The 23,710-nt window shown below is 49.8% G+C and overlaps 1 protein-coding gene across 11 annotated transcripts in view; it reads right to left on the bottom strand.

Moving 5' to 3' along the window:
* Nucleotides 1–23,710, bottom strand: part of Snap25 (Synaptosomal-associated protein 25kDa) — a 328,534-nt gene that overhangs the window by 27,031 nt on the left and 277,793 nt on the right. For 6 of the 11 annotated variants that reach the window (XM_075698959.1, XM_075698961.1, XM_075698967.1 and 3 more), the window contains 3 exons: nucleotides 10,974–11,012; nucleotides 9,517–9,645; nucleotides 1,527–1,671 (listed from right to left, as the gene is read on the bottom strand). In XM_075698959.1, coding sequence (XP_075555074.1) covers nucleotides 1,527–1,671; nucleotides 9,517–9,645; nucleotides 10,974–11,012 — 313 coding nt within the window. The remainder of the gene's footprint in view (nucleotides 1–1,526; nucleotides 1,672–9,516; nucleotides 9,646–10,973; nucleotides 11,013–23,710) is intronic. The other 5 variants (XM_075698965.1, XM_075698968.1, XM_075698962.1 and 2 more) reach the window with 1 other exon arrangement.

Consider the following 23,710-nt stretch of genomic DNA (forward strand, 5'->3'; position numbering starts at 1 on the left):
CTTGAAAAAATAATAATAATTAATTAGATTTATGTTAAAGAGGGATAACAGAAAGAAGAATGCTGCGCGAGGATCTGAATTCCTCCGCTTATATATTTGACAGACGGCCTAAAACGAGAAATATTTGGAGACCATTACTAGAAGAAACAGAACAGCACACCTTGTAGAAGCGAAGAAGAAACAACCGCGAAGGATGCGAGGAAACTTTTCTCGTTTCTGTCTCTCTGCGAAAGAACACACAGAGACAGAAAGAAAACTTATCTCCCCCCACGCTTCCTGCCATCCTAGATTACCAGAAATCCAAGGAGAGGGGAAATGTTTTCCTCTGTTCTCAAGTAGACAGTACATGACTACAGATATTCAAGAGCCTGGCTACCAGGACAAGGATTCGTGCAGTCGGTGTCGAAAGTTGGCCGTTTGTGAGCGCGGCTGGTTAAAAAAAAAAGGGGGGGGGGGAACAAACAACACTGCGTTGTCGTTGTACCTGCAAGACTTGAAATCGGAAGAGCACACTGGGGGTCCCCATGCTAGGGAAATATTCCGCTTTTTTTTTCTTGTCGGATCCCACGCACCGTAAACTTTTGAAGCGCACCGCACAGGTGTAGTACATAAGCAGTCTGCCACGTAACCGCTAAGCGATATACAGCTGCTACTAAACGACGAGACCTGGAAGAACGTTTAGTCTGTGTTGCCTGCATACGGACAAAGGAGTCGCATCTGCTAAACGGGTCCAGCGTGCTTCCTAACACCGCACCGCTCTTAGCTCCCACGTGATATATAGGCTGGAGTCTGCTCCAGTGTGACAGGGTGTGTCGGCCGGTGCTCGCAAAGCGAAGCGGTGTGGTTTTGTGACGTGTGCGTGCCACGGCTACACTCCGTCTCAACGAATACAGGCGCCCGCCCCACTGGCGACGCGCCAGCCCGAAGGCCGGCCCAAAGACCGACCCGTCATTCTCTGTGGCCCGAGCCGCGCTGGAAATGCGGAAACGGAATGAGGAAATGTAAACGCTGTCGAGACAGGGAAGACCTGATCTAGTATGCGTTGCATATTATCGTTAGTTTGTATTTGCATTTGGCTGCAAAACACAACAAAGTTTCTCGCGCGTCACTTTCTCGGATACGAAAATGTACGTGGAACGTTAGCCTCCCTCCCCCCTCCCCTCTCCTCAGCTTACCTTCTGCACACATTCCTGCGTCGGCTGAAGCGGTCCCTACGATAACACCGCGTTTACTCCGTACTCAAACGCAGGGTGAGATATCGGGGCACGAAATATGCAACGTCACGGTGCGACGTGCGCAAAAGCCCCTGCGCCAGCCAAGTGTATAGTGGTCCGCGTACTTTCGACAAACACTGGAGCGTTGAGACGGAGTGCATATAAATGCAACGTGTGGCGCGATAAAGGATGTGTGTCGCTTCAGCGTGGTTTGTGAGGTGCGCAGTTCAAGGCCATGGTTTTCTTTTTTTTTCTTCGTTTCCTTTTTCTGCGGATGCGGGCGCGACTGACCACGTGCGCGTCCGAACGTACCTTCTGGTTGATCCTGTCGATCTGCCGATTTTGCGACTCAATCTCGCTGCCCATGTCGATTGCCATGTTGCGCAGATTCCCGATCATGGTGGACACTTGAACCATGTTGTCTTCCATTTCGTTCTCACGGTCGTCGTTTGTAATTCTGCAAAAAAAGAAAAAAGAGGGAGGAGCGGATAAGAGAAAGTCCCAACTGCACGGGCTATAGATTAGATTAGAAGGCTTGCGGTTATTTTCCCAGTAACCCAAACCTATACACGCAAATGTCCATGTTCCCCAAGCGTCTTTGCAGGTCTATCTAAATAGAGAGTGGTTTCGACTAATGATGTTTAGCGTCGAAAAGCAATACGTGAACTATGAGTGACAACGTAGTGGGAAAGGAAGGGGGAGGAGGAGGCGATCAGGCAAGCTTCATGGTGATTTTGACCACACGGAGAGCAGACTGTTAAAACTCTCGGGTACTTAACACTCAGGCTGACGTTAAATAGCCTTACGAGTGGTCAAAAGCAATCTATATTAGAGCACTTTGCCCAGCCATATGGCCTCAGAATTAATTATTGTGAAGTCCTTCGGCACAAACCACCTGTGAAACCGACCTACGCACCCGTATTGGCTCAGGAAACGGGACCGACAAACAACCCATCTAAGGTCACTCTGGCTGCGGGTAGGGTCAATACTGGCCCGCGGACCCTGAGCTACTGGGACGAGAATTCAATTATATTCCGGGGTTTCGCGCATCAAAGCCGCGACAGCATTACGAGGCAAGCCGTAGTGACCTGGGGATCTTTAACGTGCACCTTAATCTAAGTACACGAGCGGTTTCTCTCTCTCTCTCTCTCTCTCTCTCTCTCTCTCGCTCGTTTTCAATTCGCCACTATCGCAATGCGAGCGCCGCGGCAGAGGTCGAACCTGAGACCTCGAGCTTAGCCTGCTGGAGCAATAAACGTTACCCAGGGTGGGTCTCCTACGTCGGCATTCTCAAATCGCCAAATTTCTCTACGTTTTCCCTGTGCAGTACTTACGAAAATTCCCTCGTATTCTACGACATTGGAGGTCTCAGGCGCAAGGAAAAATCTGCGGTATATAGTTTGTCATGCTACACTACTCCGGCTCGTAATATTTCGACGACTCACCTACTACACGCACTAAGCTTGTAAATCACGTGCGACGGCTGCGGTATCGGATATAGTGAGCGAACTGCATCTTGCGATATTCCAACCGCCGGACCGTGGCTCCCTCTTACAACACCAGGAAACGACACCGTTATTTGCGGACAGGTTCAGTCGAAAACTTGGGCTTTCTTTCGGCAGCGCCTTTCAGCCTCACCACAACCGCTGAACGTACCGATTTCCACCGATCAAACGAAAGCACGGCGAAAAATTCCGCGGAAATTATTTCCCCGAACTCTTCCAGAACTGACACATTCCCTGATAATGGCAAGTTGGCGAGATTTTCCCCAGCGGTGGACGCCCACCCAATCAGGGAACATCCGGGTAACACATACGAAGAGAGATAGACAGACAGACAAAGAAAGAAAGAAAGAAAGAAAGAAAGAAAGAAAGAAAGAAAGAAAGAAAGAAAGAAAGAAAGAAAGGAAGACCAGAGGTGCGCAAATTGCGTCGTTTCCATTACGCTGCACGATATGCGCGCTTTGTTCTCCTCATTTGCCTCCAGCCGCGTCGCAGGTGGCAATCGATCGGGCTCTCGAAAAGAATCTCTCTCGTTCTGCTCTCGTGCGCCACGCGAACCTTCGCGAGGAACGAAAGTCAGCACCAGCGGCTCGCCGGCATGCACGGCAGACACCTGCACCGTCTCTTCGTGCTCGAGGCAGCCGCACTGGTTTCTCGGTCCCTCGCCACGTCTGGCCATCGATTTGTGCGTGAAGAGAGTCCGTTACGCAGAAAAAAAAAAACGGTAAATGAACAGGGAAGAATAAACAATCTCACTCCTCGTTGGCCGCGGCTTGTTTAGTACCAGGCTGGCGCCCCGAGTGGAGGTGCGGCCTCTGTTTTGGTGCTCCCGTTCATTACGGCGAAACACTCGTAAACAACAACAACAACAACCAAGAGAGACTCAACACAAAAATTTTTTTCTCTTTCCCTCTGTTTAATCAACGCGCTCGTAAATAACGCAGCCACGGCGAGCAACAACTTGGAGGAGCCGTGCAAACAGTTCAGGCACGGGTGTAAATCAAAACATGAAATTGAGGGGGAAAGGGGGAGGGGTGTTAGCAGCGAGGAAAATTATAACTTTCGCCAAGCGATTCGAGCACACGGTACGTCCCAAATGACGCCAGCATCGACGTTCGAACGGGCGTAAAAAATAAACAAAACAGAGAGAGAGAGAGAGACCGCTTGCACAGTACAAGAAACATGCGATAAAGCATCAGAAACAAAGATTGCGCATCCGTACGGTGGTGGGTATATTTGCTGCGGCTACGGCTGACCGTTCGCCGGGACCGATATTGAACCGCGCAGACAGCCGGAAAGCCGACAACGCCGGTCTGGCAGCGAAGCAGAATCAATGGGGGCGTGCATATATAGCATGCAGGCTTATGATGCCGCAGCACGCACATACCCCGCAACGGTAGTTTACGGCTTAGAGAGAGAGAGAGAGAGAGAGGGAACGAAAGCCAAACCCGGGTTCGGGACGTTTCCTTCTTGTGACTGTTGTCGCGTACGAGCTCGTGCGCGCGTGGCGTGACTACACAAGCGCGCAGTACGCGACCGGCACGGGTCAAAATTAGACACGCGGGCGGGTTCGATTCGCGAGCCGCTTCCGTCACGCAGCGCACGGCGGCCGGTGGACGCGCCACTGTTTTAACTCGTCGACTCTCACGTTACCCGACTATGGCGACCGGTCTCGTCACCGAACAGCGGTGATAGTAGCCGCCCGAAAGTCTAGAACCATACGCGGGTAGAGAGGCTTTCTCGAGGTGGCAATACATGGCGCAACGAGAAGGCGGACGCGCGCGAGCGGCGCTTACGTCTAACTATTTTCCAAAGACATTGTTGAAAGTGAGCGCCGTTTGCGTATTTCGATCTGCGTCCCCCCGCCTTCCGGGCTGCGCTCGTGTTGGCTGTACTACGTGTAACCGTCACCGTGTGGTGAAGCGAAGGCTACAACTCCCGTCAAGTCAATCGGCACAAGCAGCATCGGTTGTGCGTTCCGAGACGGAAGGAGCGCTCGCCCATTGTAAGCCGCTAATCCCGGCTCGAAGTTTCGACTGAGTCGGCGTCTAGCGGAAGGTGATCACAGGCGGACAATGGAGGAGCCCCCGCTTCTGGTTCTCTATCCTCATTGGCTGACGCGACGCGTGGTCTTGACGGCACTGTCTGGAGACAAGCGCTGCTTACACGAATAAGACAAACGGCGCGCATCGCGTCGCTTTTCTAGCGCGTCGCATTCGGGTAAAGGACAGCAATGCGCTAGAAAGTCGAATGGAATTAGAGAGCTTTAGATTAGGGGACGCAAGCGGCTCGCGTACGGAAGAACTAGGGGTCACAGTACTGCGCATGCGCAGATACGGACGTAATGGTCTGCGCATGAGCAGTACTGTGGGCCGTAGTTCTTGCGTACGCAAGCCGCTTGCGTCCCCTAATCTAAAACTCTCCACTGACGCTACAGCTGAGGCGTTCATCTCACGTGCTGCACGTAAAGGCTAGCGTGTCGCATTGAGGGAAGAGAGATGACCGCAGCCGTGCGTTCTCCTCCATTCACCGGCGGAACGAAAAGCGCTTGAAACCAGTCCGGGCTTGTTTTGAACGAGCGCAGACGCACCCTACGTGACCGCTATCGGATGGTAATCCCCTCCGATGCGCTGAAGAACGCAACACGCGAATGTCGCATTCGCGTAGACGTAGCTTGCGTAGCAACGCCGAAGCGCACACAGAGGTCCGCGCGTGAGTTCCCCTCCGGCGAGACGACGCGATGCGTCACGACGGCCAACAAACGACGAAGATCGCGCTTCCGGGAGCGTCCCGCCGACGACGAGCGTCCCAACGCTGGCCCGCAAATATTAGCGAGGGTAGACCGGGCGTAAATCACCCGGAGACGCCACGCTGGCCTAACTGGCCGTCGGGAAACTAGAAAGCGTGCAACTAGCGGGGTGCACGCAAACAGAACACAACACAACGCAAGAACACAACCCTAACCGAGTGACAGCGTCACTTACAACGGGGTCGCGTTAAGAAAACGCAGAACTCGAGCCGACTACCTACCGAGTCTATTACGCAGCTTATACGGCAGATTATACACTCCGCAGAGCGGAGTGTATAATCTGCCGAGCTTTCGGGGTGCGATGTCGCGCTAAAGACTGCGCATGCGCAGGAGCGGCGCTTCCCAAGGGGGCGACGTTAGGAGTGTTACACAGACTGCCGCAATTGATGTAACAAACTCAGCCGGTCGGCAACTGGCACGTGACTTCCGTTTTCTCTGCACGTTGTAAGATTTGGCAGTCGTAGCTGTAGGGAGGACCTTGACAGGAACTAGGCGAGCAGGATTTATTGGCAGTATTTACATTTTGAACAGGACATACATCGACAGTCTAGCATGGGAGTCACGCTAGACTGTCGATGTATGTCCTGTTCAAAATGTAAATGCTGCCAATAAATCCTGCTCGCCTAGTTCCTGTCAAGGTCCTCCCTACAGCTACGACTGCCAAATCTTACAACTGGTTGCTAGCGGTGGGATCGCCTCCAAATGCAACAACGTCCCTCGTGTGCAAGCTGCGCAGCTGCAGAGCGGGTCGTTGCCAACTCGCCCGATTTGCGATCCTTATAAGACGACCACGAAGACGTTGGGTCGCGGAAAAACGCTAAACCTGCGACCAGGTGAAATCAATACGCAGCAAAAGAATGCTATCGGCGTGATCGAGGCCGGCCACGAGTCATCCTAGCCGTTATACTACCGCACGAACCTGACCTCCGGTATAGTAACGAACGCGCGGTAATTGATCTGCTTATTTCAAAGCTTTCTTACGAAGTTAGTCGTTTTTAAGCTATTAAAATAGATGCTATAAATAAAAAAAAGGAATGAGACGTAAAAGTTCTGCGCAAACCCGAGAGGTGGAGGCGAGTAATTAATAAAGAGGAAGTGAGACATCCACCCAATTGTAGCAATTGCTACAAAGAAAACCCATACGGGTTCCTCGAAAGAAAAGCCTCACGGTTGAAGAAAAATTCGTCTTGGTCCGGGACTTGAACCCGGGACCACAGCAGCGGAGTCCCGGACCAGGACAAGATTTTCTTCAACTGCGAGGCTTTTCGTTCGAGGAACCCGTATGGGTTTCCTTTGTAGCAATTGCTACAATTGGGTGGATATCTCTTTTTTCATTTATTAAAGAAAAGAATGAGACAAGATACACGAATCAATAAAAAAAAAACGAAAACGGGGACGGACTGGGTACTGGCGCCTCCTCTCGTATGCAGCTAAATAAATCGTGGGCATTAAGGTCCCGAAACAGGGTCATGAAGGACGCCGCCATTGGAGACCTACGGATTAATTTCGAGCCTGTGGTGCCCCTTCCGAATGCACCCGAAGCACGACATACAGGCAAGCGATCCGCAACGGTCGGCGACCGAACCCGCAACCTCCTGCTCCGCAGCCGAACACCATAACAGCAGAGCCACCTCAACGGGTCTTCCGTCTCATCGTAGTCAGGAACTTATACATACAGGCGGACTGGGTTCGATTATAAATTCAAGTACGCCCGACAAAACAGCTCGAGTTTCAGGCACGTTCGGAGGAAACTTCGAAGGTCGAGAAGACTACGCGAAAAAAAGCCCGCCGAGGAGGTGAACGAACACTTCAACGCTGTCCAGTTTATCGCACGACCCGAACAGCCACGGCAACGTAATAGTCGCGCGAGGCTTCGTTCCCAGTGCCTTTCAATAACAGGGGAAAAAAGCGTCGCGGCGCTGAGTACGACGCGTTACTCCGAGCCACCTGCAATTCCCCGCGCAGGAAATGGAAAGGCTTCTTAGAGATCAGCAAGTGCATTCTTCGACGCTTGATTAAAATGCACGAGGAAATAGGAGGGGAAAAAAAAGGAAAAGAAAGAACCTACCGCCTACACACAGGCCGCTTTGAGGGGAGAGCAATTTTCGGCGCGAAGAAGCCGACGATTCACACATAACGCTGGCGTCGGCGCCACTTCCGAAAGCCGCGTCGGCGGAAACGCGGAAGTGGCAGCGGCAGGCGCCACTGCGCAAGGGGCGGCCCTGAATGAAGCGGGGAGGCGTCTAACGATTTCCTATCGCAGGCGAAGAAGCTCCGTCTCTCTACCTCGCCTCCTTCCCAGCCATCGCTCCCTCCATTTCCCTTTCCCCTTGCTTTTCAAAACACGTCGGCTACTCCAGCGCGCAATCGTCTATCAACCACCCCACAACTTTCTCCTCAAGAAAGAGCCAAAGCAACGCCACCGCCTCCTCTTCGCCTGACCGTCGATGGCTGACTGGCGGGAGGGGGAGAAGGAGAGGGTAAGCGGCGGAGAATGGCGGCGCGCCAAAGGCAGCTTGTGTCCAAAACGGGTCCCGACAAGCGATCGAAGGAGAATAAAAACGGGACGATAGCGAAGCGGGTCCTGAAGAGCCGGCGCATAAGTGGGTAGTTGCGCTTGCCCGCCGAGCTCCCGTTGGCCTGCCTGCTTGACTGCTCGCTTGCTTGCAGGTTTGGGTGGCTTCAGCGGGGCCCGATGATTATACACCGCCTCTGCGTCGAAGGAGTCGTCACCGAAGTTGCGCGCTGAGACGGCGGGGGTCCGGAGATGATAAGCGACTCTCGCGCGACGGGACAGTGCGCCGACCCGCATAAGACGCGAGTCGAGAGCGAATGAGGCAGTCGAACCAGGCAGGCGGAGAAGAAAGGTGGGACGACGAAACTTCGATTCGATACGATCGAATCGCAGACCAGCAACACTGCGCAGAAGAGACGCGCGACGCGAAGGTCCGACTTCCTAGAAGTGCAGGGTCCGAGAATTCGCTTGCGGGCGACACAATGCGCGCGAACGTGCGATTGTGCTTTGTGGCTGGACGCGTCACCGATTGATTGATTGACCCATCGACCGACTTATTGGTCTATCGACCGACTGACTGATATTTCGATTGATTGATTGATTGATTGATTTGATCCATTGACTTTAACGTTTTACAAGAGACGCCGTTGTAGACCATACCGGATTAACTTGATACGTTTGGGGTTCTTCAACGTGCAACACCACCTCAAAACAGGGTAAATTTTGCTTCTTCGGTCTTATTAAATTATACTATCGCGACAGTGAATCAAAGCGGCAAAGCCGCGCTCAGGGGACAGGCATAGCCGCCAAACCCAGTTCTCGTGCGATCGTGTGGTCAGTTAAGGTTCCCAAGTACAGCCCTTACATACCATAGAGTAAATAACTGTAAGTAAAATATTTGCAAATATACCTCCTACGGTGTTCGAAACACTTGTCTAGAACGCGCGGGCTACGTACTTCGGACTCCGCTGGGGATATTAGCGAGAGCACGGAGTACGAAACAGGGTCGACATGACCAGGTGCGGCTCCTTTTACTAGATGCCTTGTCTAATCTTGTCCTGCTGGTCATCTATTGAGTGGGAAGCTGCTCTGATCGCCAGGAATGAATGAATTCTGGGGTTTGGCTTGCCAAAACCACGATTTGATTATGACGCACACCATAGCACGGGGGATTCCGGATTCATTCTGACCACCAGGGGATCCTTAACGCGCCCCCTACGCACGGTACATGGGAGTTTTTTTTTATTAATTTCACCCTCATCGAAGTGCGGCCCCCGTCACCTCGTGCTTCGGCAATCGTGAGCGTCAGGAAAGCGTGCCACACTCGGTGCAACGCATCTCGTACACAACACACACAGACTACGCCCGACATGCAGCAGCGAAAACGCCTCCGCCCCCAAAATTCGCCACAGGACCGGCCGGACACAGCGAAGGTGCCAGTTTAAGCCGATGGAAGCACAGGTCCCCGGCACTCACCTGGCGATGTACCCGCTGGTTGGACCGGCTCCGTTGCGGTCGTCCATGACCCTGGCAGGCTGACTATTCACCACCTTCCCGTCCTCGTTGGCCTTCCACGTGCTGGCGTCTTCCTTGAACTCCTTGCCCCTGTGCGTAGGATAAATCGCGCAGGGACGAGGGATTGGTCTCATCATCACTGTCCTCGTGTGTAGGAAGCACCAAAATTCCACCAACACTTAAGATATATTCGTTCTGCTCAGCACTTCACCTCCTGTATTCTTTCTTCTTTTCCTTTCTTTTTATCAATTTCGAGAGAGTAGGCCGAGTAGGGCTCCTCCGACGTACATCGGAGAGCTTTCCTTCCTTGCTTCCAAGCGCGCGAGTGTGCACACAGGATGCTTTCTCCGCATTAAGGGTAATATCGCTGCAAAGCCAGCTTTACAGTCAGTTTCGATTCAGCGATAATTGCATCTTAGATACACTTACCTCAAAATTTATTTTTAAACCTTTATTATTTTATTATTGCGTCTCTGCCAAAATGAAGCAAGATGCCAAGGAATCCGAATGAGATAAAATGTACTACAGTTGCCATAAGGAACCTAGCAATCACCTCCTCGAACAAAATGAGCGTCATCAATCCCCGCAAGGATACTTTCCTGCATACTGGGTGTTCGTGCGGAGAAGACATACGGTACCCCTACAGCGTCGAATGCAGACTATATGCCGAAATTTCAGACGATTAATCAAAGTTTTCGTGCCAGAATAAGACAAAAGAAACCTCAACATATGTAGCACTCACTGAAACTAAAGCGGCTCAGTTAAGCTTGTTATCTGTTATTTCATCGCCGCAATATCAACTAGATAAGGGAACACTTGGGTGATCTCACACTTTATGCCTTAGAAATGAGGAAAAAGAAGGCACGACTACAAAAAGCATTGCCAAGCTCTCCGTCGACAATCTGAACATTTTTAATGGAAAATGTTATCTATCTCGTTAGCCTTGTGAAAGCTCAAATGTAGGTAGGTAAGCAGTTATCCGTTATCATAAGTGACAGCTGCGAAAACACGCGAGCCAAACGACTACACTAGAACAGGCATCCCCTGCACACATACCAACCAAATACCAAGTGGTGCGGTATCTAGACCGGATTACAGAAGGCAGGAAGGCATCAAAATGTCTGATCCCCAAACGTTCACAAATGCACAACCACCAAGGAGGGGACCAACGCCAGTAAAAAAAAAACGCTAAAGCGATCAAATGCTCCTAATAAGCGATAGGCAGCAAGCAAGGTGAGGCCCACCACCAACGCAGTCACACCAACTCAACCCCACACGCCCCCGCCTTCACCGACATTGCACATTCCGGTAAGCAGAGAGCGTAAAAGGCCCCTTTTTAAATGCGACCCGACAAATACCAGCACCACAGCGTGCGCTCCACACGCAGCCCCAATGGTAGCACTTCGCAAGGCATTTACGTGAGTGTCATGGCCACTTCCTCAGCCCTAACCAACACCCTGAAAGGAGAAAACAAGACGAAGCGAGGTAGACAATGAGAAACTAAGACAACGTGCACAAAGGTTAGGGGCAAGCACGGCTCAAGCCACAGCATCTGACAGGTAAGAGGGAAGGAATGGAGGTTAGCAGTTTAGGTGCAGAAGAAGGCAACGTGAAGATAAAGTGAGATATGAGCGAAGGAAGGAAGTTCGAAAGAAATCGTGAACGTAATGAAGCTTACATTGGGCACTACTATATGCTACAGCATCTGGCAGGTAAGAGGGAAGGAATGGAGGCTAGCAGTTTAGGCGCAGAAGAAGGCAACGCGAAGATAAAGTGAAACATGAGCCATGAAAGGGAGCTTGAAAGAAATCGTGCACGTAATGAAGCTTACATTGGGCACTACTATCGTTTAATTGTACAGTGTGCAAAAAGAAAACTTTCGTACACAGGTTCGCAAACGTTTGCTTTTAACTTGCCAGACGATGGTTAAGGCAGCAAAGGTTAGTGGAGCAATATATAGGCGCCGAAGAAACCAAAGACAGCAACGAATACGCTTCTGCGATCCCACTTCGACCCACAACAACACCGCAGGCAACACAAGCAAGAAACTATCACCACCATTACACGCAAGACGACAGACTACGAGGCAGGCACATCACAACGGCCACTCGAAGGCGTAGAGCCCAAAAACCTCCACCGGAAAGGCTATAGTTGGCAAGAACAACAACGTTACAGAAGGGGAAGAAAACCACATTGATTCCGACAAAACGTAAAAAAAAAATCCACTCGCTGCACAGTGTGTCACCCTATCACGTGTACGAAAATCTCACAAGTACTTGCCATGCCTGAAACCAACACACCGGCGTACTTACCGTACCACTGCACGTTACCCGTCTCGTTAAACAGAGACAAAAGCTTTCCCCTCCGAGATCCGAACCGGCTCTGTTTGAAGTCTGTCAACGCACTTGGGTTCACTGTATTGAAAGGGGGGCTGGCTGGACAGATAGTTCTCCCAAAAAATTGCCGCACGAAACTTTTCACTATTGGGCGTTAGCGTGGGGTAGTTAGGAATACCACGTGCTGTTAGTGAGAAGGAAACAGAGATGATGTGACCCCGCAAAGGACACTGGGGAAAAAAAATTAGTCTCTACTTTGATACGTTGTTAGTAAGAGCGTCATGTATGATGTGAAGGTTTCAACGTGGCTGGAGAGGGTATAGGAAAACACAGCAAAGATCGACGGAAATTCTAAATGATACCACTTTTTACACTTGCAAGCACCAGTGTGCCTTCCCCTGGACAAGTCTCAAACTCAAAGAAAACACGCCCTAACGAAGTTTCTGGCACCACCGTTTCGTGTCACATTAAGCTCATATGTTCCTCCTCTTCACATCGAGCGTTCGTCACCACATTTAAGGAAAACAGCTAGTGGACATTATTTACAGTACAGTGAATGTCTTTACGATAGAATACAATGAGCACAGCACCTGTATTGCACTGACTCCATAGAAAGAGAAATAAGGAATGTAATCGATAAAAGGAACACTTCAGCTTGTCCTCGCGACTGGCGGATTAGTGAATCCTAACGAGGTACCGGCTAAAAGTTACTATCCTGAAATTCTGACAAAAACTCGCCACGATTCCACCTTCGGTTCTAAAGAATCCGTAGAGCACAACTGTATATGTATACTCCTATCTTTACGCGCTGAACCACGAAGCCTGCTACAAAAATTTACGATAAGGAACTCTGATCCCTTAGGCTCTAGAGGAGCTGCACATACGGGCCGGTTCAGCCAGCACGGTAACGATGTGGAGTACGAGGATTTCCCTAAACTTGGTCCTCCTGGCTTCGAAACGGCTTCATGACTTCGCAAAAAGAAAAGGTCATTTTGAACAAAATATCGCCTATACATGACACACTGCGTAATGATTATACATGCGCGAAGAGTCTTCTCGCCTTGCTGTGGCTTAGAACGCTACGAGTGCTTGGAAATTTAGAAAAGGAAAAGCGCAATGAAATGAAAGTTGCAGGAACGTTGAAACAAGAAGCCCGGATAATGGCAAAAAATCCACGCTCTAACAATCATTTCCACGGCGATTCGACAATGGAAACGCCAGAGTTCCAAGTGGTAAACTTTTCGTAGGAAGCTCCGCGGGCTGAACGCGCTGCGCAGGAGCTCTTTCAAATTGCGCGCAGTCACCAAGGCGACGAGCGAAGCTGGCGAGCATTGAATCTGACGCGCTAAGTATAACAACGGTCGGAATAAACATGCGCGCGGGCCATTTCACGGCACCGAATTCCTACGCTGTGTCGCTGGAAACGAAACCCTTTGCGTTTCGCTCGAGAGGACCCGGAGCACCGCAGACAGTAGCCCTCGCAAGAAAAATAAAAAAAGGAAACCTGAGTAAATAAACAACGCGATCCGGGTGCGCCGAGAGGGCTGGACGGGATGAGAGAGAGAAAAAAAAAAAAGAAAGTTCATTTTCTAGAGACGTGAGTTGTGCGGAAAGCTTCTCTCCCTCCATGTCATTAGAGAAAGGGCAACGCCATTAGCGCGAGACGCAGCTGCCGGGCTGAGAGTGGGGTCAGAAAAAAAGAAAGAGGGGAAAGTAAATTACGCGGAGGGTCGAAAGGAGAAGAAGAAGAAAAATGCTCTCGCTTCCTTCAACGGTCGAGCTTCTCCGGGAGGCAGCAACGCAAGACGTTAAACACGACACAGAAACACGACGACTAGTGCGGACCGACGGGAGGATCCGAACTTACTCGGAAACTCGTTAAAAACCGAGTTTCTTCTGTATTAACGGATCGACGTGCCGTCCTTTCGGAGTGCCTGACAGCCTCTCTGGTGATCGTTAAGCCTATTAGAAGAGTAACTCAAAATGACTGTAAATCACTCCAGTTTTTTATTATTACTATTATTTCTTCTTGACGGCGGTCGCAATGTAGGGCATATCTACGTATGTTCGCGTCCATGCTGAAATCCACAATCTCGAAGCTGACCTATGCTCAGGCGTACGAATTACTACAACGAATTACCTGAAGGCAACTTACATCAGGAGCAGGAATCGCGGAAGTTTCCCACTTTCCCTAAGTGCCATCAAATGACGTTTGAAACTGCGACACTCATTAGGTCATAAGCGAAGAAAGAAGGGAAATCTTCGACTTACCAGGCAGCGAACGCCTTCATTTAACAAATCACGATCTTATGAGCCTGTTGATCGAAGGAGCGAAAACATCCCGATGTACTCGGACGGAGTCACCAAAGTCGCCTTCTCTGTAACCACACTAGAGCTATCAAAATATCACTGAAAACTTGTTCCCTCTGCTCCCGTTGGAGTGACCTACGCTTGTAGCAACACGTTTGCAAAGCTCGGCTGCCGGACCGACACTCCAGAAACCAAATTGTGAGGTTTCACGACCAAACGTAACAACACACGGACTATGCTAAACGCAGAGCTGCGGGTTAACTTATAGCGCCAGGGTTTCTTAAGAGAGCACCTAAATTTAAGTAAACACGAGCGTTTTCTCACTGCGCCCCCACCGCAAAGCGCCCGCCGCGGTCGGCAATCGAACCTGCGACCTCGCGTTCGGCAACCGAAAACACCAAAGCCACAGAGCCGCCACGCCGGGGGTCAACGAATCCTCCGAAAGCAGGCGGACGCCCAGACAGTACGACGAGTGGCTCATCGAAAAGGGTTGTGAAGGTAAGGCAGGGAAAGCTCGGCATACGAGGTATACCGCGTACCGACGGACCATAGGCCGGCCGGAAGCGGAAGTGAAATACGCTTCTCGCGGGATCGACTGCGAATTCCTCTGTGAAACTGTAAGAGAACCAGGAGACTAAGGACAACAAAGAGGACGACAAAGAAACGATGGGTGATCAAACTCAGCTTGCCTCCCCGCCCCTTCGAGAGGACCGAAAGTGGCCCGTCACTGGTGTGCCCAAGGCGGGTAGAAAGACCGCCGAGACGGAACTGACAGGCCCTCTATATGGAATCTAGGTCTTCCGGCGTGATTGATCGGCCGATCCACTGAGAAACAGTAATAAACAGGTTCTGTCGAACAGCTAAACAAAACGAGAAAAAAAAGAAAGACAGAAAACGTCCTGCTAACAGCATGTAGAAACTACTACTCCTCGAATGACGGCATCGTGGGCGAACTAACTACCATGAAACGGATTCCTGTCACTGACCCACGTTACGCGATACAGCAAGCATCGTTGAATCGGGAGTGTCCGTTTATTATTTCCGGCAAAACATTAGGCTCCGATGTGTGCGCCACACGCGGAACCAATTTCGATTCCGACTTTCTCTCAACCAAACTACAGCGTTGTTGGACTGGACTACCACGGCAGGTAACTTTTCAAAACAAAGAACGCTGCGCTACCTAGAGCCACTCGGGAATAGAACGATGAAAACTCGCGGAAAACATCAGGCTGCAACTCACAACCTCCGGGTATGCAGAAATGTCGACCTCAAATGACCTCTAAGGCAGATTTCATTCGTACATACTATATTTTAAACGAGAAAGCCATCGCAGTGGCTATTTAAGAAAATTTTTACTAAGGCCTCGAGTTTTGCTTCATACGGTGAAGCAACCCGGAGAAGCCAAAAATTAAGATGAAAACGGGCTATTTTTACAACTATAATCCGAGAAGAAAACACACAGACTTCACTGAACAACAATACATGTAACTTTTAAATCGGTAATTTAAGTTTATCGACTTAATTTACACTAAATTCACAATAATCCGGCGCCAGCTCACGTGAGCTTCGCGCATGTCTTAATCAAAAAGTAGTGCCGAATTCACGTATCATGCGCTATGTGTTTCTGTTCAATTTTTACGCACCAACCGGTGCCGTTGACGAGACTGCGGTACCTATTTCCGCTGCGGAAGTAATGGACTGCCTACACAATATTCCACCGAGTTTATTTAATTTAACCTTTGCCTGTCTTGCGGGGCGCCGGACACTCTTTGTCACATGGTGATGAGGTCTCCTTGTCTAGATGAATACAACAATCAAGAAGGTCAACCAAAAACCGAAAATAAACACAGAGAAAGACAGGGAAGAATTGCGAGGCTATGCTCGCGGCCCCGGACTTCGACGAGCAGCGAAAGCTGGTGAACCAGGCCAGCGAAGCAGCAAAAGCCAATGGCTACCCAGACTGAGGAGGTCAGCCGCCTTGGGTGAAGAAAGAACTCTTTCTCACTGAGACACTGAACGCTTGTTCCCTCTTTCTCTCTTTCTTGTCACTTTCGAGAGATATAAGAAAAAATGTCTGATCCTTAAATACACGAAAAGTTTTCGTTTATATGCAAGAAATAGAATAGAAATCTGTTTTCACGGTTCCGCACTGAGACGCGCGTCCCACTTTTCATAAGTATAGGCTATTTGCATAATGAAGACTGCAGCCCAAGCTTCCCTTAGGTACGTAATCGATATAAGACGACAACGCATCCACAATTTGGACTTGTTAGAGAACCTTCTGTATTATTTTCGCGGTGCCCTCAAACTCGTGACCTCCAATAACCACTGCTCGCTTCCTCGATAGCCCCCTCCCAGTTTCCCACACGATTTCGGGTCAGGAGGTCATGGCTGTTTGCTCTTGACAATTTCTTCACCGCGTTCGTCATAGCGATTATCACCAGAGAAGCCTGTCCACTTTGACCCGCCAGCGCTTAAACTCTTAAGATGCATCGTCAACACCCCCTCCTCTCACCCTCTCCTTAAAACGTGCGCTCCGGAATCTGCGCGCGCCCGACTTCCCTTTTTGCGGTCCATTTCTTACGCTCATTTCCGGCGCCCCCCCCCCCCCCCCCCGTTCCCGTGAAGCTTCCTTATCGCCGACGGCCAGGTCAGACAGAGAAATGCGATCTTGAATCGGAGCTCGCGAGCTCCGTCTCCTTCCTCCTCGCCCATCCCCACTCGCACACCGCCATCGAGAGCCATGAGCTGCGGCTACGAGCTCTCGCCAAATTAAGCGACGCCACTCGACCACGTGGGGTCGCCCTAGCCGCCGCGCGCATCAAGCACAACGGTGTACGTGGTCCGGTGGGCGTGTACCCAACTCACGGGCCGGCCGCGCACGAAGTCCGAAACCGCGCGGATCGCGATTTAGCCTAGGAGGACAACGAATCGACCGCGGGGCACACAACACGACGAGGCACATCGACAAACCGAAGACGAGAGAGAGGGAATGTTCTGTGCACGCGCGGCAAATGCCAGAAGGTCGCGTCGGGTATATAGTATACGCGACGCGCGGCCCGAACGCTAACGCAACGCCAGAAAAAGAAAAAAAAAGAAAAGAAGAGAGAAAGAAAGAACGAGAAGCCACGAATCGAAGAATAGCGATGAGACGACATTACGCCGGCCCCGGCAGCAATAGCAGAGAGCCAGCGCTTCCCTGTAAGCCCACGTGCCGCCGGATAATCACCGATCGCATAACGACGCCGCACGGTGGAAGGCTGAGAAAGGGGGGCGCGTCAGGCTCGGCACCTTCTTGCCTTTCGCGCACGGGTTATACCTACTTCCTCTCGGGACGGCCCACAATTACGTGCAACGGGCGGGGAACTATCGAACACGGCTGACCCGTATGCGGCAGCACTGCGGCGAGAGTCGGGCACACTTCCGAAATGGTTCCTTTTGCGTTCAAGAATTGTGTTCACTTGCGCTGGTTCATCATCAACATCGCCATCAGACTAAATCGTGTGGACTGCAAGACGAAGGCCCTCTACCAGTAACCTTCGATCAGCTCCTGTTTTGCAACCAGCTGGCACCTTACTATACCTGCGAATTTCCTAATTTCGCGAAACCCTTTCATTCTCTGCCGCCCTCGACAAAGTGTGCCTTCCTTTGGCGCCCACGCTGGAAATTTGGGAAAAAGGGAATTGCTGGTTGGTACCCGGCTCATTGCGCACAGGAGCACGAGGACGGAACACAGAGTGCAGAGGGCGTGTTTTCTTGCCTTGTGTCCCATCATTGACGCTCTTTTTTACACAAAACCGTTCGGATTCCTATAATCCGCACGTTTACATCGCATAACTCGTGTAGAAGTAGAGGGTTTAACGGTGCGCCGTGTTTTCTGAATCGGCCGTGTCTTGCGCATGTACCACGTTAAGTGGCCCAAATGCTTGCCACATAACATAATGCTCGAGACGAAGCTAAAACTCACTAATGAAGCCCAATACATCAGTGCTACGAATTATTTCCGCATGAGTATTTAGAAAAGGGAATTTAATTTTTCACTAAATAGATATAACCGTAGCCGCCGGGCAAGTTAACCCATTGTTAGTCTTTAATAAATACAAGGTGCAGCGAAGACAAAACACCACTCTCTTTCTCTCGTCGTCATACACTTATTTCCGTGTTTCAACGTTGCTGCGCTACTTCTGGACTGCCCGCCCTACGCTATCGAAAGTACTACTGCACGTTCCCATAATCCAGACGTCTTCTGTATTATTTATACGAGAAGGATAGCGGAGTGAAACGGAGTCAATATCGATCGCATGCGAATACTTAGGGAAAAACATGCAGAGAGAGCGGGGAGAGAGAGAGAGATAGGGGACCTTCACCGTACGAAACTAATGAAGAAGACTACTATCCTTCGGCTGTTAAGTCAGTAAATGTCTGACTTACGTACTCTCACGCATACTTATGGCCGGAAAATAAATCTGACAGCTATTCTATCATTCGCAACTGCGCTGTTCCTTTCCTCTGGAAATGGGCGCCCAACGAGGTATGCAAATCATCCGCGTGCGTTAATGTGTTTCTTCAAGGAGGGCTCCAAGAGCCAGACTTCATAATAAATGATATATATATATATATATATATATATATATATATATATATATATATATATATATAAGTGAACCGAACACTAGAGCATTGGCAGCTTGAAAATTTTTTCTCCGCTAAAAGTGTTCAAATACTATAACGCAATTTCAAAACTGTGACGACACATTGATGCACCGAACGGAGCTGCGGTTTTCGTGCGGAATGCGAGGGAAGATTCGCCTTCCTCTTTTCCACTTGTATTTTATTTTTATTTTTTCCAGCGAAGGCATGAAAATATAGTTACGAGAGAACACTCCAACAATCTAAGTCGACCAGTGCTTTTTTTTTCTCTCCTTAGGATCCATTTAAACTTAACCACACGCACTCCATTCGTGCGTCCTGCCAAGCTGCAACAGCAGCCAACCCCACTGCATGAAACTAGTAGCAGTCTGGTTTCGCGCAGAGGCGGTAAGACACACAGACGGGGAGTTGAGCGCGTTACGAACACGAGATCCTAATGGCCCTCGACGTGGCTTTTGTGCGACTTGCTCCAGATACGTCCTGTTTACTGACCAGAAGACGAAATCCGATAGCCGTGCCGAGGTCGGCGAGCCGTGTGCAACACAACGCGCTCTGGCGGCTAGCGGTAAAGTTCCGGCCCAAAACGAGAGGCGTTTATTCCACGTGACGTATACACCTCGTGTAGGGTTTAGGCACCTCGTGCGTTACCCACAGTTTGACAATCGAGGAGGTTCGTTTTATTTTTTTTTTATCTTTTTACTCTTGTTGTTGCACCTAGCAGTAGAAGCGCGGAGTCTTTGTTACTGTCATATAGAACTACAATCACTAGCGTAATGACTGACGCTGGTATTCTAGAAAATCCCTACACTCGACAGTCCATCTCGACTTCGTAGTGACGATGATGATGATGATGCAGGCGTATGTTGAAACGGAGCTGTCACATGATACCAAAGTGATTCTCATACTTTCTGATATATTTAAATCTTTAAACATCCTTAACATTTAAGCTATGTTATTCGCTGTAGAAAGTTAGCTTCATGCATGGTATACCTTTCATGCAGTCACCAGACTTCCAGACGTGTCTTACTGATCTCCAGGGCCTCAGTTTAATTGATTCTGCTTTTTAACGCGACAGCGTTAAGGAGCTCGTGTCACAGAAAAGCCGGTGTCGTCGGCGTTGGTGTCGGCGGCGTTGACCGTGAGCGAAAAGATACCGGTAGGCTATTCATAAATAAAAACAACTTGCAAGATGGGCTGGGTGGGAGTCAAACCAGGGTCTCCGGAGTGCGACACGGAGATGCTACCACTCAGCCATGAGTGCGATGGTTCAAGGCGCGACAAAAGCGCCTCTAGTGAATGCGCTGTTGCCTTAGAAACGTGCCATAGAAAGTTATACTGCGGTGTATATCGGTAATTATGAGCATGTAAATTACAGAAGTCGCAGTTAAACGAGTAGCGAAGTACGTTTCCGCTACATTTCTTCTGCGCTTGGCGCACACGCAGTGCCATCTTGCGGCAAACACAGAAGACCCTCTCCTCGCAATGTACGGCGCTGCCCCGACAGATGGCGCACCACTCGGCCACTTCTCCCCTTCGTCTCGTCAAACGCATGCCGAGCGAATGAGTGGGCGGTGCGAACGAGGTGCGATAACGCTACCGTCTTCCACTCTTGAAGGAGAAGCTTAAGCGTCCTCCTATGTATATTTAAACTGACGATTCGGTGAAGCATCGTTACTCTAACCTCTGACATTCTAACAGAATTTGATATTTTCATTAGCTTTTGCAAAAAGAATAATAGCCTACATTTTAAAAAAATCTACTTGCCGAAGTCCGTAGATGTTATCTGCTTCTTCTTCTAAATTTTAAATGCAACAAACCTTTTTCAATTTCGTTGACGCAAATGCCGAGCGAAACGATTTCTCAGTTCCCATGAATTTCAGTAGAAGTTCCTGAGGCGCGCCCAATAAACGGGAATTTTAAAAAAATGAACGAAAAACACAACAAAGCCCCAGGATACCAAAGGATTCACCCCAAAGCAGTACTCCCGCATTCGCAAGTTAACGCGAGGAAGAAGAATGCCATGCATCCAGCGAAACGAGCGTAAGAAAAAAGTTTTAAATTTTGCACACGCGTACAAACAAAGTCTCCGCAGAGACAATACATCCGAGCACAACAACGAAGCCAGGCGTCTCGGTCGAGTGGCACCCACTCCGACAGTGGCGCGGCAAACTCCGCAAAAGTCATTAGAGTGCGCGCGCCGAAACGAGAGCGCCCATAACTCGTTCAATTCCGCGGGGCCAAAACCTTCCAACTTGCACGAAGCACCGTCCAGTTGCACGAAGCACCGGCACCGCTCTCTCTCTCTCTCTCGAGCCACTGCGACAACACAAGGCCTCCGCTATCGAGGCGAACCCTCGGGCAAATAAATGCCAGAGGGTAAATAACGACCGCCAAACAATGCAATACTTACACGCGGCGACGATAAGTGCCGACGTATACTGCCGATTTTTTTTTTTTTTATCGGGGGGGGGGGGGGGGGGGTGGATACGAAATGCGCTTGAGGAGGAGAAAAAGAAAGAGAAGGCGAAGATACTAAGAAGAGTAGATGGCGACCATAACCTGTACAACGAAATATATCGAACAGGCATACGCATTAAAGCCGGCCCCCGAGGGTTCGGGTCAGTAGCATTGAGTCCGTGTACGGCGGATACATGGGAGATAAATTGGACGAGACAAGCGCAAGGCTGCCACGGCGCAAAGATAAGCGAACAGTGGCAGTCAGGCGAGCCGACGGAGTCCAGGAAAAAAAAAAGAAAGAAGAGCAACGAAGATGTCTGGCGCCGACAGAGTGCGGTTTTTTGTCCGTGACGGTAACGCCTGCCCCGACCTACACAAGATGTTACCGTGGAACCGATAAACGTATACAAATTATTCCCACGTGGATTGTTTTATGCAAAAACAGTCACCATCGACTACGCGAATGTGAAACACAGACGCTTCGCGACCCTCCTAAGTGCGATCTGCCTGGCAGTGAAGAACTTAGCAGGCAGTTGCACCGCAATTCAAAGCGCCATGGGATGATGAAAAAAAAAAAAACTATCTCGCGCAGTCGCTTTTAAGGTCAGAACGACTCTTCAGGGCACGCGCAACATCGGACAAGCAAAGACAGCAATATTAGTAACAAATAATAATGCGAAGAACAATAAAACTTGAGCGACCCAAGCTGAGGTCCGTGCGAAAAGGGTCCAATAGCAAGAACGCTCGTGCTGTTGGGATCCACCTGCCGTAATTTCTCAAACTTAAGCATCTCTTGAATTCGAGCACCTCCATCTGTTGTCAGGACGAAGAGAGAGAGAGAAAAAAAAAAGAACGAGGAATGAAAATAATCTACGCCAAAGCTTTATTCGCTCCTAATGACAGGGACCTGCCTCCTCTAAGCTCCTCCAACACCACCACGTGCAAACCACAGGTGCAAACGAAGGGGCACGCTTAGGTCACAGCAAATACGGTAGCATGCGAATGAAACCCGGGAATGAAAAACAAAGCAAGCGATTCACGACGATGTTAATAGCGCTGTTACGCCAGCGCAATTAGGAGAACCAGGCAAAAAAACAACAACGAAACTTTTTAAAGGTATACGTGGTAGAATCTATTTGAAAAAAATGACGAACACAAAATTTAGGTGTGGACGCGAGGCTGGGGCTTGCAGAAATAGAAACAAAAAGAATGCGACCGGCCCTTCATAGCGAAGTTCCTCGCAACAAAGCTTATTATGACGTTTTTATCTCGCGATCGCACCTGCCATTTGAGGGGGACAAAAAAGAAAAACTTCCAAGTAAATTCGCAGCTGAACAACTAGACCATCGCATAGAACCAAGCAAAGAAAATGAATATATTATATATACAATGTGCCTGTGTGTATGCGTGTGTGTGTGGTGGAAAGAAAGGGAGGAGTCCTTCAAATGACGCCCGAGGGACAAGTGAGGCCGGAAGCGTGCAGTTCGCAACAAAATAGAAAAGAGAGAGAAAAAACAACTCAAGAAAGAACGTCTACGAGAACGCCAGGCGTGTTCAGAGGGTTTAACCTTTTGCTCCCGCTGCCTAACGCTAAAAAAAAAAAAAGAATTTGTCTGCTTGTTTTTACTGGGCAGCAACGGGGAGAAGTAAAACGCGCGTAGCATCAACCATGCTTTCTTTTTTTTTTTTCTGCGGCAAGCTGCCCAGTGCAGGGCGGAAGTAACAAGAGCGTGAGAGACGAGTTTTCGCACTCTAATAACACTGTAGCAGTCGGGAAAAAAATAAAGCACATACCGGGAGCCAGAAACACGCCCGAGCCTCTCCTTTTTACAATGACCGCTGCTATGGAGTCATTCCGCTAATCGTTTGTAAGTTCGACGCTGCCTATCACTGGAATTTCAATATCGTTCCTGAGAAAGTTAAAAAAAAGATCAATTAATAAAAATTACCATCGTGCCTCGAGGAGGATTCGAACATGCGACCAACAGATTGGCATTCCAGGATCCTACCTGTCAGCCACCTTTCTGATGCTACAGCAGGGTATCGAGAATACTGGCCCTGAAGAGTGTGATAGTACGAGCAGCTGCCATGATTGGCTAACGCCCACTCAAGATATGTGAGCTATAGCTGGTGTTGGCACCTTCTTCGTGTTCCCGCACGTACGTCGCCTTCCCTGATGCGGAGGCGCTCCTTAAATTAAGGTTTTTTTTTTTCGTCGTCTACGTGTGTATTGACAATAATTGAGCGCTCGGCCTCTCGCGTTTACTGTGTGGCACGTTCGTCGCCGTGTCTTCCCAGTTACCCACGGGGGGGCGTAAATATCGCAACCAGAATACGACTCGTACGTCTTTCTTTTTCTTTCTTTCTTTCTCTCTCTCTCTCTCCAGCAAGTACCACACAAA

This window comes from Dermacentor variabilis, chromosome 7 (assembly GCF_050947875.1).
Source record: "Dermacentor variabilis isolate Ectoservices chromosome 7, ASM5094787v1, whole genome shotgun sequence".
Lineage (NCBI taxonomy): Eukaryota > Metazoa > Arthropoda > Arachnida > Ixodida > Ixodidae > Dermacentor > Dermacentor variabilis.